Raw genomic sequence first — 13,227 nt, 5'->3', positions numbered from 1 at the left:
GAGCCCGAAACTTTGTCAGGAATTTTACCCATAGCATAAAAATCCCAAACTTTGGGGTACCAAAGTGGTAAAGACAACATATTCGAGGACTTCCAACCATTTGAAATCACAACTTTGGCTGCAGTTAATAAGACTGAAATAAGTTCTTGGCGGATTTTTCGGGATTTGAGACTCTCGCCATAGGTCTAGCAGGATAAGGCCAGGACGTTTGTGGGATCAAGTAATCTGGGCCTGTTGTGAGATGTGCCTCCTGCTCACCCAGATCCTGCTCTCTGCCTTCTGTCCCAGGGCCGATAAGCCGGAGAGATGAACGTGGGCACGGCACACAGCGAAGTGAACCCCAACACCCGGGTCATGAACAGCCGCGGCATCTGGCTCTCATACGTCCTGGGGATCGGCCTCCTGCACGTCGTCCTCCTCAGCATCCCTTTCTTCAGCGTCTCCGTGGTCTGGACTCTGACCAACATTATCCACAACATGGTAGGACGCCCACGTGGGAGGGTCGGGGGGGCGGCTCAACGAGGGTGTCGATCCCGTTGTCCGGTTCCTGGTTTAGATAAACACAGAAAACACCATGTTGAAATAATAAACACAATATTCAGATGTACTTATAGCTAAATATATTTGCTTTTTATACACAACATCAACTCTAGTGTATTGTAAACACTTTCAACCTACAACATCACATTTCAAACACTTTCAAACTAAGTTATATAACACGAAGAGTCCAACTGTCTTTTTCCTGAGGGAGGATAAATACCAACGTACAGTTATTTGTACCAAACAATGCAGCAACCTATTGTACATTTCCCAAGTGATGATCCATCAGGTAGAGCTAGCAGGCAGCTTGCATTTCTCACTGTGATGATTCAGCTTAGCAAGCAAGCCTAGTAGATGTATTTTCCCATGAGGTGATTCAGCTAGCAAGCAGGCCTAGCAACACGCCTCCCGGGCATAACCTGCGTGTTTCGAACAAATCTTCTTCAGGCATAAATTTTTCTGAAACCACAGCTCTTGAATCTACCCATGCATAAGTCAAACAATGTAACCAGAACCAGAACAGCCATGTTTACAGTACAGCTTCAGTATCTGGCCTTCCAGTATTTTTCAGACCCTTTCTGCTTGCAGGCAAGCCCTCCTACATGAGGGAGGAGAAGAGATTGGATTTATACCCCGCCCTTCACTACCCAAAGGTGTCTCATAGTGGCTTACAAACTCCTTTCCCTTCCCCTCCCCACAACAGACACCCTGTGAGGTAAGTGGGGCTGAGAGAGCTCTGAGAGAAACTACTCCTGAGAGAACAGCTCTGACAGAACTACGGCTTGCCCAAGGTCATCCAACAGCGATGGTGAACCTAAACAGCATGATAATCAGTAGAGACATCACCCTGCCAACAAAAATCCACATGGTCAAAGCAATGGTATTCCCAGTAGTCATGTATGGCTGCGAGAGTTGGACTATAAGGAAGGCCGAGCGCCAAAGAATAGATTCTTTTGAACTATGGTGCTGGAGAAGACTCTTGAGAGTCCGTTGGACTGCAAGGAGATCAAATCAGTCAATCCTAAAAGAAATCAACCTGGACTGTTCCCTGGAAGGCCAGATAATGAAACTGAAGCTCAAATACTTTGGCCACCAAATGAGAAGGGAGCACTCACTGGAGAAGAAGAAGAAGAAGAGGAGAAGAGATTGGATTTATACCCCGCCCTTCACTTGGAGTCTCAGAGCGGCTTACAAACTCCTTTCCCTTCCCCTCCCCACAACAGACACCCTGTGAGGTGGGTGGGGCTGAGAGAACTCTGACACAAACTGCTCTTTTTCAAGGATAGCTGTGCCAGAGCTTGTGACTGACCCAAGGTCACATCAGCAGGTGCAGGTGGAGGAGTGGGGAATCAAACCCGGTTCTCCCAGATTAGAGTTCGTGCACTTAACCACTACACCAAACTGGTGTGCCACTTTGAAACATATGGGAGGTACAAGAATAAGAGTTGTGTTTTTGCAGAACTCCTGTTCCTTTGCACACAGCTTGTGCCGGGCAACCTGGTGGATTGGGCCCCAGTGGTCATATCCCTCTTCCTCCCACTCTTCTGCCCTTAGGTAAAGGTAAAGGTTCCCTTGCTCGAAAGCCAGTCGAATCCGACTCTCAGGTTGCGGTGCTCATCTCCGTTTCAAAGCCGAAGAGCCAGCGCTGTCCGAAGACGTTTCCGTGGTCATGTGGCCGGCATGACTAAACAGCAAGGCGCACGGAACGCTGTTCCCTTCCCACTGAAGTGGTACCTATTTATCTACTTGCAATTTCTTGCTTTCGAACTGCTAGGTTGGCGGGAGCTGGAACTAGAGACGGGAGCTCACTCCGTCATGCGGCACATTCGGATCTCGCACTGCTGAACTACCGACCTTCCACAGCCTGCAGTTCAGCGTCTTAACCACTTGAGCCACCGCAGCTCCCTTCTGCCCTTGGTGGGCTCCAAATCTCTCTGATTCCCCCAAGAAAAAGCAATCTCAGCTCTCCCACCATGGATTTGCATTCCTTGCATGTGACAAGCAACGTGATTTCCTGCCTGGAAGTAAATTCCACCGAGGAAATGCATCTTGTGTGAAGTGTCCATCAGTTACTTGTAAACTCTTGAGATTGAGAAATATTTACTTGAGACGCCGGCCCGGTTGGGGGGGGGGACAACAGAAAGGAAGGATTTGTCTCATGCATGCTGGTCCTTCCTACGGTCTGGACGGCTAGGCACTGCTGCCTAAGCAGCAAGAAGCAGCAATGGAGCTCCCCCAAGTGGTGGAATGACCGAAAGTGCTTTAGAGACGCTGGGACAGGAAAAATCCTTATTTTCATGCAAGGCATGAAGGCCTGTCCGATTGTAAGCTTATAGCAAGAATAATAATTTGGTATTCAGCTTTTGCAATGTGTGAAGTGTAGCAGGCCCTACAAATGCTTACAGCAACTGTGTAAAGTAGGTTTGCAGTTTTATCTTCCTGTTAAGCAAGGGGCCTCCGAGACCGAAAGAGAGTCAGCTAGTGAAGAAGAAGAAGAGGAGATTGGATTTATACCCCGCCCTTCACTTGGAGTCTCAGAGCAGTTTACAAGCTCTTTCCCCTTCCCCTCCTCACAACAGACACCCTGTGAGGTAGGCGGGGCTGAGAGAGCTCTGAGAGAAACGGCTCTTTCAAGGACAGCTCTGACAGAACTATGGCTTGCCCAAGGTCATCCAGCAGCTGCCCGTGCAGGAGTGGGGAATCAAACCCGGTTCTCCCAGATTAGGGTCTGTGCAATTTGCAATTTTTGCAATTTAGCTTTGGTATTCAGCTTTTGCAATGTGCGGAGTATTTCAGCAGGCCCTACAAATGCTTACAGCAACCCTGCAAAGTAGGTTTGCAGTTTTATCTTCCTGTTAAGCAGGGGGCCTCCGAGACTGAAAGAGAGTCAGCTAGTTAAAAGGAGAAGAAGAGATTGGATTTATACCCTGCCCTTCACTCGGAGTCTCAGAGAGATTTACAAACTCCTTTCCCTTCCCCTCCCCACAACAGACACCCTGTGAGCAGTGTTCCCTCTAAGCTGAGTTGGTGTGAGCCAGCTCACAGTTTTTTAGCCTCTGGCTCACAGATTTTTGTCTTCGCTCAGGAAGGAGGGCTCCAGAGCAAACTGATTTATGCAGCACCCAAATCGCTCACTCACAACTTTAATGCCAGTCGCTCACAAAGCAGAATTTTTGCTCACAAGACTCCACAGCTTAGAGGGAACATTGCCTGTGAGGTAGGCGGGGCTGAGAGAGCCCTTTTGGTGACTGCCGTTTCAAGGACAGCTCTGACAGAAGCATGGCTTGCCCAAGGTCATCCAGCAGCTGCAAGGGGAGGAGTGGGGAGCCAAGCCTGGTTCTCCCAGATTAGAGTCTGCGCACTTTTGCAATTTTTGCAATTTAGCTTTGGTATTCAGCTTTTGCAATATGCAAAGTATTTCAGCAGGCCCTACAAATGCTTACAGCAACCTTGCAAAGTAGGTTTGCAGTTTTATCTTCCTGTTAAGCAGGGGGCCTCTAATACCGAAAGAGAGTCTGCTAGTTAAAAGAAGAAGATGAGATTGGATTTATACCCTGCCCTTCACTCGGAGTCTCAGAGTGGCTTACAAACACCTTTCCCTTCCCCTCCCCACAGCAGACACCCTGTGAGGTAGGCGGGGCTGAGAGAGCCCTTTTGAGGACTGCCGTTTCAAGGACAGCTCTGACAGAACCATGGATTGCCCAAGGTCATCCAGCCAGGTGCAAGGGGAGGAGTGGGGAATCAAACCTGGCTCTCCCAGATTAGAGTCCACACACTTAACCACTACACCAAAACCTAGCATGTGAACGATCTGGGAGGAATGTTAGGGGGAGGGGAATTCCTGTTTCTCTCAGTATTTCTTCTCTCCCCTCTTGGTCACCCTGATGGTCCGTACTGATTTTCGTGGCAGGTGGTGTGGCATCGATTGTGGGTTACGCCACTGGTCGCCTCTGAGTGTCAGTTAAAGGCAAAACGGTTGCCGGAGGAGAAACTGGCCCTGAGAGCCAAGAGCATTCTCGATTTCCCTGCGCCTTTCCGTACTTCCAGCCGCTCCAGGTGACTGAGAGAGAGCACGGCGGCAAAGCCAGAAATGACACGTGCTTGTGTTTTTTCTCTTCCAGAGCATGTACATTTTTTTGCACACGGTCAAGGGAACGCCGTTTGAAACGCCTGACCAGGGGAAAGCCCGGCTGCTCACCCACTGGGAGCAGATGGACTACGGTGTGCAGTTCACCGCTTCCCGCAAGTTCCTGACCATCACGCCGATTGTGCTGTGAGTACACAGAGCGGGGATGGGGGGTGGGAGTGTGCTGCAGGAAACGGGGGTGTCCTCTCGTCCCTCCCCTCTGCACACGCTGCTGCTGCTTGGGGGGGGGGGGGGGGGGGGGAAGGATATCCGTGTGTGTCCCCCCCCAGCCACCGGTGGGGGATAGAGGGCGCAGGGTTTATTTATTTATTCCATTTGGAATAACAGGCTCAGGGCGGCTTACATTAGTTGGGACAGAGTCCCATAAAACCCACATAAAACTTCTAAAACATTATAAAACAATCATAAGGTGCTAGTAATAGTAATCATTCCATCATTAATTGAGATGGCGTGCTACATGATGTAACAGCAGACAATTTCTTCTGGCGTCACACGATGGTATGGCTCAATCTCAGGGTTGGGGCCTGGTGGAAGAGCTCCATCTTGCAGGCCCTGTGGAACTGTAGAAGAACCTGCCAGATCCAGTTTGGGAAACTCCTGGAGATTTGGGGATGGAGCAGGGGAGGACAGGGACCACAGAGGACAGGTACCATGCCACAGAGTCCACCCTCCAGAGCATCCGTTCTCTCCTGGGGAACTGATCTCTGTAGTCTGTACACGAGCTGTAATTCTGGGAGATCCCCAGGTCCCACCTGGAGGCTGACATCCCTGGAGGGGTGGGGAATAAGGGGATTTTTGTGGGCTTTCTGTAAGATTTTGTGAGGACGTAGGCATAATGATAGAGTGAGTCTGAGAAACTGTGGGCCTTGTGAACCAATGCAGAAGCCCTTTTGGTCTCCCTAGCCCTCGATTCTTTTCCTTAGAATGCCAAGGAAGAGACGGGCCGGGGCAAAACACGAGTTTGTTGATTCTTTATGGCTGGTTCTTCTCACTGAAACTCAACTACAGAACGAAACGCGGGGCCATTGTGCAGTTTGGGGATATCCAAGGACCATGGGGTCGCGAAGAGTCGGACTCGACTGTGCGACTGAACAACAACAAGGAGCAATACCATTGGACTCGGGTCACTCAATCAGTAGACCACATGAGCCACAACTGCCTAGGCAATGTATAGTGGGATTGCCAAGGTAGAAAGCAGTGCAGTAAAAGCAAGGCGAGATCTAGAATCAAGGTTACCAACACCAGGCTGGGAAATTCCAGGAGAACTGGAGGTGGAACATGAAGAATATCAGAAGAGACCTGCTGGATCAGACCAGTGGTCCATCTAGTCCAGCCTCCTGTCTCACACAGTGGCCAACCAGTTCCTCTGGAGGGCCAACAACATGGCCTAGAGGCCAAGGCCTTCCCCTGATTAAGAACATAAGAAAAGTTCTGCTGGATCAGACCAGTGGTCCATCTAGTCCAGCATTCTTTCTCACACAGTGGCCAGTCAGTTCCTCTGGAGGGCCAATAACAGGGCATCGAAGCCAAGGCCTTCCCCTGATAAGAACATCAGAAGAGCCCTGCTGGATCAGACCAGTGGTCCATCTAGTCTAGCATCCTCCCTCACACAGTGGCCAGTCAGTTCCTCTGGAGGGCCAACAACAGGGCATAGAGGCCGAGGCCTTCCCCTGATTAAGAACATAAGAAAAGTTCTGCTGGATCAGACCAGTGGTCCATCTAGTCCAGCATCCTTTCTCACACAGTGGCCAGTCAGTTCCTCTGGAGGGCCAATAACAGGGCATCGAAGCCAAGGCCTTCCCCTGATAAGAACATCAGAAGAGCCCTGCTGGATCAGACCAGTGGTCCATCTAGTCCAGCATCCTGTCTCACATAGTGGCCAACCAGTTCCTTTGGAGGGCCAACAACAGGGCATAGAGGACAAGGCCTTTCCTGATAGGAACATAGGAAGAGCCCTGCTGGATCAGACCAGTGGTCCATCTAGTCCAGCATCCTGTCTCCAGTTCCTCTGGAGGGCCAACAACAGGGCATGGAGGCCGAGGCCTTCCTCTGATTAAGAACAAGAAAAGTTCTGCTGGATCACCTTCACTACCCAAGGGAGTCTCAGAGCGGCTTCCAAACTCCTTCCCCTTCCCCTCCCCACAACAAACACCCTGTGAGGTAGGCAGGGCTGAGAGAACTCTGACAGAAACTGCTCTTTTTCAAGAACAGCTCTTATCAGAACTACGGCTTGCCCAAGGTCATCCAGCCAGGTGCGAGTGGAGGAGTGGGGAATCGAACCCGGTTCTCCCAGGTTAGAGTCCATGCACTTAACCACTACACCTTGTTCTGCCCATCGGTGGCCCGGAAGGGGCACGCTTTGGCTAGCGTGCTGAACTTAGCCAGCCCACCTTCCTTAGCGACCGACTCTCACCATCGGCTCTGAGAGTCTGTAGCTGCCCCTTCTCCAGCCCAGCCAGGAGAAAATGGCCCGCCCCAGGCCCTCACGGTACCTGCGCAGCCAGGAGAGGACGGCCCGCCTGCATCGCCAGCCTTCCGCTCCCTCCCCAGCCTCCCGCTCCCTCCCCACTCCGCTTTGGAGAGCCAAACAGATCCCAGCAAAGCCCAGCTGGGTGCAACAAAGAGATACGTCAGCCAATGCTCCATCTAAGCTGTGGAGTCTTGTGAGCAAAAATTATACTTTGTGAGCTACTGGCGTTAAAGTTGTGAGTGAGCGATTGAACTACTGCATAAATGAGTTTGCTCTGGAGCCATCCTTCCTAAGCTGAGACAAAAATGTGTGAGCCAGAGGCTAAAAAACTGAGCTAGCTCACACTAACTCAGCTTAGAGGGAACACTGACGGCAGCTCATGCTAGCTTGCGAGGGATGGGGAGGGGGGAATGAGCAGTGAGGGGGAAGGGCTAATTTGCTGGGGGCGTTGCCCTCAAATGCTTCCGTGGCTATGTGCCTGCACAGAGGCCAAGGTGTTCCCCGATGCCGCCTTCTGGCTCTGGGATTCAGAAGATTACTGCCTCTGAATGTGGAGATTCCCCTCAGCCACCATGGCTGGTGGACAATGCTCCCTCTAAGCTGTAGAGTCTTGTGAGCAAAAATTCTACTTTGTGAGCTGCTGGCATTAAAGTTGTGAGCGAGTGTTTTGGCTGCTGCAGAAATCAGTTTGCTCTTGTAAGACAAAACCTCTGTCCCTGATTGTGTTTGCCCAGGTCAATTTGAGAAAACACACAAAAGCAGTCCTGTAGAGTTGGAAACCAAATTTTTTTTTTTATTAATTAATAAGGAAGAATACAGATTCAAAGGTTTTGGAACCTTGAATACCCAACAGATTCTTCAAGTGTTACAGTGGGTGAAATAGCATTTTATACTTCACATTACATCAGAGAAATAAAACAGAGTTATATGAAGTTGCATGTTGTATCTATATAACTGATATGGTTACAGAGTGCTTACTGTTCTTCATTCTAGCTAGGTTAACTCACATTAGAAACATGCGCAGTTGTAGCTGGCCAGAACAAGCAAGGTCATGGGTAGCATAACTGTGTATCAGCATTTCAGCCTTCTTCCCAGCATGCATTCAAACAACAGTCACAAATGAACCAAAGTTAATACCTGAATACATTCATGATGTCAGAATCATATGCATTATGGAAGTGCTAAGCACACCTACCAAGTCAAACCTGTTAGGCAGTGGCAGAGTACAAAGTGGTTCATAAAATGCGCACAACACTCTGGAGCCATCCTTCCTGAGCGAAGGCAAAAATGGGTGAGCCGGAGGCTGACAAACTGTGAGCTAGCTCACACTAACTCAGCTTAGAGGGAACACTGGCTGGTAGCCACAGATAGACTTATCCTTCGTAAATCTATCTAATCTCCTTTTAAAGCTGTTTATTCCTGTGGCCACCACTACACCCTGTGTCAGCAAATTCCCCATTTGAATCACCCTCTGTGTAAAGTAGTATTTCCTTCTGTCCTTGCTGAACCTACTGCCTATCAGTCTCATTGGATGCCCTCAAGTTCCAGTACAGTGGAAGAGGGAGAAAAACTTATCTTTGTCAGTTCTCTCCACCCCGTGAATAATTTTATAAACCTCTATCACATCTGTGGGGTATTCAAGTTAATGAAAAACGGTGTTTGTACTCAATCATTGAAACACCATGTAAAGCTTCATCCTGGGCAAGGATCCTAATCTTGCAATCCCTATTGGTAGCCCAGGAAGAGCTGACCAATCACCTACCATCCAGTTCCCTGAGAGGGAACGTCTGTGATTGGACCTTATCTTGACAATCCTATTGGTTGTAATGTACAGTAGGGCGTGGCTACATTAGCCGGGAGAGTTTAAAAAAAGCACAGCCACAATGCAAAAGCTGTTCTGGTTGTTCTGTTCTAGTTGTGTTACGCGTTGCTCAACACAGCTGAATCACTTGCTGAAATTTGACTCTGACTCATTGTTAAGTAGTTGACTTAACAACATCCCCCCTTAGTTGCCACTTTTCTCAGCTGAAAAGTCCGAGGCTCTTCAGCCTTTCCTCATAGGGAAGGTGCTCCAACCCCCTAAGCATTTTGGTTGCCCTCCCACTGTTGCCCCCCAAAAAACATCAAGAATACAGAGCATCACTTGCTCCAGAGCCCCTATCTATACCTTGTGGCTAATAGCCACTGATGGACCTCTGCTCCATATCTATATACTAATACTGAAGTCGCCCCCTGGTGTGCGGATGCTTAAATCCGCACATCGGGGGGACCTGGGGGGGAGGGAGAGTTTTGGGCACACATGGGGTGATCCCCACGTCGGCACAAAAATCAGAAACCCTGAAAAAAAATCGGGGGGATGTTTAAATCCCCCCGGAACTGGCAGAGCGTCCCCTGCGCATGTGCAGGGAACGCTCTGCGAAGTCCGCCGCCGCTTCGGAGGGGGGGAGAGAGCAGCGCAGGCATCGACAGCTTCCCGAGCAACCCATGCTAATGAAACACCGGGGGGGGGCCCGCGGCGGATAAGCCGGTTAGGAGGGAGAGCCGCCGCCTGTCACACAGGGCAGCGGGCGGGCGGCGGGAGAATGCCGCGGCTTCCCTCCCTGCCCTCCCAAAAGGAGCCGATTCAGGGTCAGGGCCGACTGTACACGGACCCGACCTGAGGCTAGGTGGCCGAGGCCTTGGAGGGGGGAACCCCCGGGCCGGCCGGAGTTCCTCGCAAGTCCCACGGAGCGGGAGCGGGCGGCCAAGCGCAGTGGCTCTCACACTGCCCCTTCAGGCCTCCAAGGGTCTGTTCTTGCAAGGCCAATAGAGTTTATTTAGGACAGGCATTTTATTTAAATAGAAATAAATAGTACGAATTGCCGCCGCGTCTGCGGCATCCTGTAAGAGCTTCCAGAATCAAAAGTCCCTTCCTACACAAGAGTGAAAAATCCACATCATTCCCACATGCGAAGCAGGTAGGAAAAAGAGCTAGCAGAAATGCCAGCAGTGCAGAGGAGAGAAAATTGTTCTGTCTGCTTGCATGACCATGCGGAAATGTCTCTTCAGAACACGGCCAGCTTCTTCCCCAGAGAGGAGGTCCCCGGAGGCTAAGAGGCACACACCATTGCCTCTGTGTGGTCCAGTGAGAGACAAAAAAGGGGTGGGAGGGAAGGGACTAACTGTTATTGCTCTCTCGCTCTCTCTCTCTCCCCCCCCGCAAGTTTCGCGGGTCTTCTTTCTTGTGCTTATCTAATTCCCTCTTGAAGCCGTCCATGCTTGTAGCCGCCACCACTTCCTGTGGCAGTGAATCCCACGTGTTAATTGCTCTTTGGGCGAAGGACTTCCTTTTATCCGTTCTAACCTGACCGCTCAGCAATTTCATGGAGTGCCCACGAGTCCTTGTATTGTAGAGAAAGGGAGAAAATGACTTCTTTCTCCACCTGCTCTATCCCATGCATAATCTTATAAACCTCAATCATGTCACCTCTCAGCCGTCATTTCTCCAAGCTAAAGAGCCCCAAGCGCTTTAACCTTTCTTCATAGGGAAAGTGTTCCACTTTCAACCCTTTTATCATTCAAGCTGCGTTTTTCTATACTTTTTCCAATGCTTTAATATCCCTTTTGAGGTGTGGTGACCAGAACTGTACACAATACATTATCCTCCATTTTATCCTCACAACAACCCTGTAAGGGTAGGTGAGGCGGAAGTGTGTGTGACTGGCCCAAGGCCACCCAGCGAGCATCTGCGTTAGAGTGGGGGTTCAGCCCTGGGACTCCGAGAGCTTAATCCCAGACTCTAACCACTACACCAAGGCTGGCTCCAGTGTCAGCTGCTTTGGGGTCCCCTTGGGGAAGTGGAGCGGGGTCAAACGTACCGAAACAAACCCGCTTCTCTCCTTTTCCTCCGCAGCTATTTTCTCACCAGCTTCTACACGAAATACGACCGGACGCATTTCATCATCAACACTATCTCCTTGATGAGCGTCTTGATCCCGAAGTTACCCCAGCTTCACGGCGTCCGCATCTTTGGGATCAACAAGTACTGAACTCGGTGTGGGAGGGTGTTAGTGAGTTCTGGGAGATCGGGCTGAGGACCCGGTTCCCCCTTGTTTTGTCTGCCTCTGTGGGGGGGATGCAGTTCTACAATGGCTCTTTTTTCGACGGGCGCCTCTTGTACCGGATTCCAAGATCTGACAAGACCCCACCAGCCGACACTTGGATCCCAGACAGAGTTTAGCTTTACAGAGAGAGACCCAAGGGAGAGCTCAAATTGATTTATTTTTCCCTCTCGAGAAAAGTAACGACGCAGACAATGCTGAGATTTTTTTTTAAAAAGGTACTTGTAGGTTATTCTGTGGGTAGGAAGGACATCCAGCCTCAAAAACTCAAGAGATGTAGGAAAGGTAGGAGCCCGTCGCAAGGGTGACGTTTAGTTTTCTAGCAAATGCACTTTAAACCGAAAACTTTTTCGGGGGGGATTTTGAATTGCTCGTTGAAAGGGCTAATCAAAAATTTTTTTTAAGATGTGCATCAGCGACCAGGGGGTGGGGTGGGGTGGGGTAGATGGATTTCCCACGATTTGGAAACCTTAGTTGATAATTTATAGAGATGTTTAATTATTTGGTAGGCGGGAGAATCTCGATACTTCTGCAGGATTAGGAACTCCTTTTCCCATTAGAAGCGCCCCCGTCGTTCTGAATCGTATTTGGAAGGGAACCCTTCAGCCATTCCAAACAAGCAGCAGGGATCAACGGAACTGAGGAGAGTTTGGGTCCGCTTAGCCGCTTGTGGGCCGATTATCCTCCTTCCGCAACTCTCACTGGGGAGTGGGGAGAGAGAAGGAACCGATCCCTCCTTCAGAACACCTACCCGGTATGACATTTTCCACCAACAGCAATTTTGACGTGACTACAGTTCGGTCCTCCGGACAGCAGGAAAGATTGCTTAAATAAAGTTCTGGTAATATTTGGAGTATAAAGGGTTTTTTCCCCCTGTTTTCAAGGATGCAGACTGGTAAGAGAGACATGAAAAGAACACCGGTGTGCAGAAAGATGAAGAATCTGCTACTCTGGGAGGCGTTTCATAGCAGAATGAGAAGAGGTTTGGGGTGTTTTCTGGGAGGCCTTTGCCAGAGCATGTAAAATGAGAGAGTTGGCACAACCACCTCTGTTTTCTTGCCACCACAATAGACTGCCACTTGAAACGTTTGAGTCTGGCCCTGAGAAACTATAGGAATGCTTTCCCAGTCTCAAATCTGAGTAGATTTGGTAGTGGTCAGAAAGCTGTGTGTGTGTGTGGGGGGGGCAACCTGAAACATCAGCTCAGTTATTATCTCATAAAGTTGCTTTTTTACCGTTTTCTTGCTCTTTGGCAAACGCATGTTCTGGTAGCCCACACACTACGTAGCATCTTCAGAAAAGGAAAGGCGGTGATCTTTCACCCCTGTCGGAAGAGTGGCATGATAAAAGGAAGTCTGCACAGGTTAGCTATAGATGCTCTTGAATCCATTAGCCGTTGACACCGACTACTGTGTTTCCTGCCAGCCAGCTCTCTATTTCTTTGGGTTTTGCTTTGAAAGCTAGCACCTCCATAACATTTGGGCTGGGTTGTTTTTTTACCGTAGAGTCATTCCGTAATCTGGAGCTGCGGTGGCTCAAGTGGTTAAGACGCTGAACTGCAGGCTGTGAAAGGTCAGTAGTTCAGCAGTTCGAGACCCGAGTGTGCCACATGACGGAGTGAGCTCCCGTCTCTAGTTCCAGCTCCTGCCAACCTAGCAGTTCGAAAGCAAGAAATTGCAAGTAGATAAATAGGTACCGCTTTGGTGGGAAGGTGACAGCGTTCCGTGCGCCTTGGTGTTTAGTCATGCCGGCCACATGACCACGGAAACGTCTTCGGACAGCGCTGGCTCTTTGGCTTTGAAACGGAGATGAACGCCGCAACCCTAGAGTTGGATTCAACTGGCTTTCAAGCAAGGGAAACCTTTACCTTTACCTTTACATTCCGTAATAATCATTTGGACAAATGTTTTGCAGCTCTCTTCCCATCGTGATTCATACCGGTGTGTGTTTGTGTTCAGCAGAGCTGATCA

The 13,227-nt window shown here is 49.8% G+C and overlaps 1 protein-coding gene across 1 annotated transcript; it reads left to right on the top strand.

Annotated features, from left to right (window-relative positions):
* Positions 1-292: 292 nt before the first annotated feature.
* LOC107109935 (ORM1-like protein 3) lies at positions 293-12,790 on the top strand. The gene is made up of 3 exons (XM_015410646.1): positions 293-480; positions 4,662-4,813; positions 11,050-12,790. The coding sequence occupies exons 1-3, from the start codon at positions 307-309 to the stop codon at positions 11,183-11,185; spliced, it is 462 nt and encodes a 153-aa protein (XP_015266132.1). The 5' UTR covers positions 293-306; the 3' UTR covers positions 11,186-12,790.
* The last annotated feature ends 437 nt before the right edge of the window (positions 12,791-13,227 follow it).

This window comes from Gekko japonicus, unplaced genomic scaffold, assembly GCF_001447785.1.
Source record: "Gekko japonicus isolate JY-2015 unplaced genomic scaffold, Gekko_japonicus_V1.1 scaffold4404, whole genome shotgun sequence".
Lineage (NCBI taxonomy): Eukaryota > Metazoa > Chordata > Lepidosauria > Squamata > Gekkonidae > Gekko > Gekko japonicus.
This window is presented reverse-complemented; position numbering and strand designations above follow the sequence as displayed.

Coding starts and splice junctions, on each gene's coding strand:
- LOC107109935 (XM_015410646.1), top strand. CDS start 307: ATGAACGTGGGCACGGCACACAGCGAAGTGAACCCCAACACCCGGGTC. Junction 481..4,661: donor CCAACATTATCCACAACATG/GTAGGACGCCCA, acceptor TTTCTCTTCCAG/AGCATGTACATTTTTTTGCA. Junction 4,814..11,049: donor ACCATCACGCCGATTGTGCT/GTGAGTACACAG, acceptor TTTCCTCCGCAG/CTATTTTCTCACCAGCTTCT.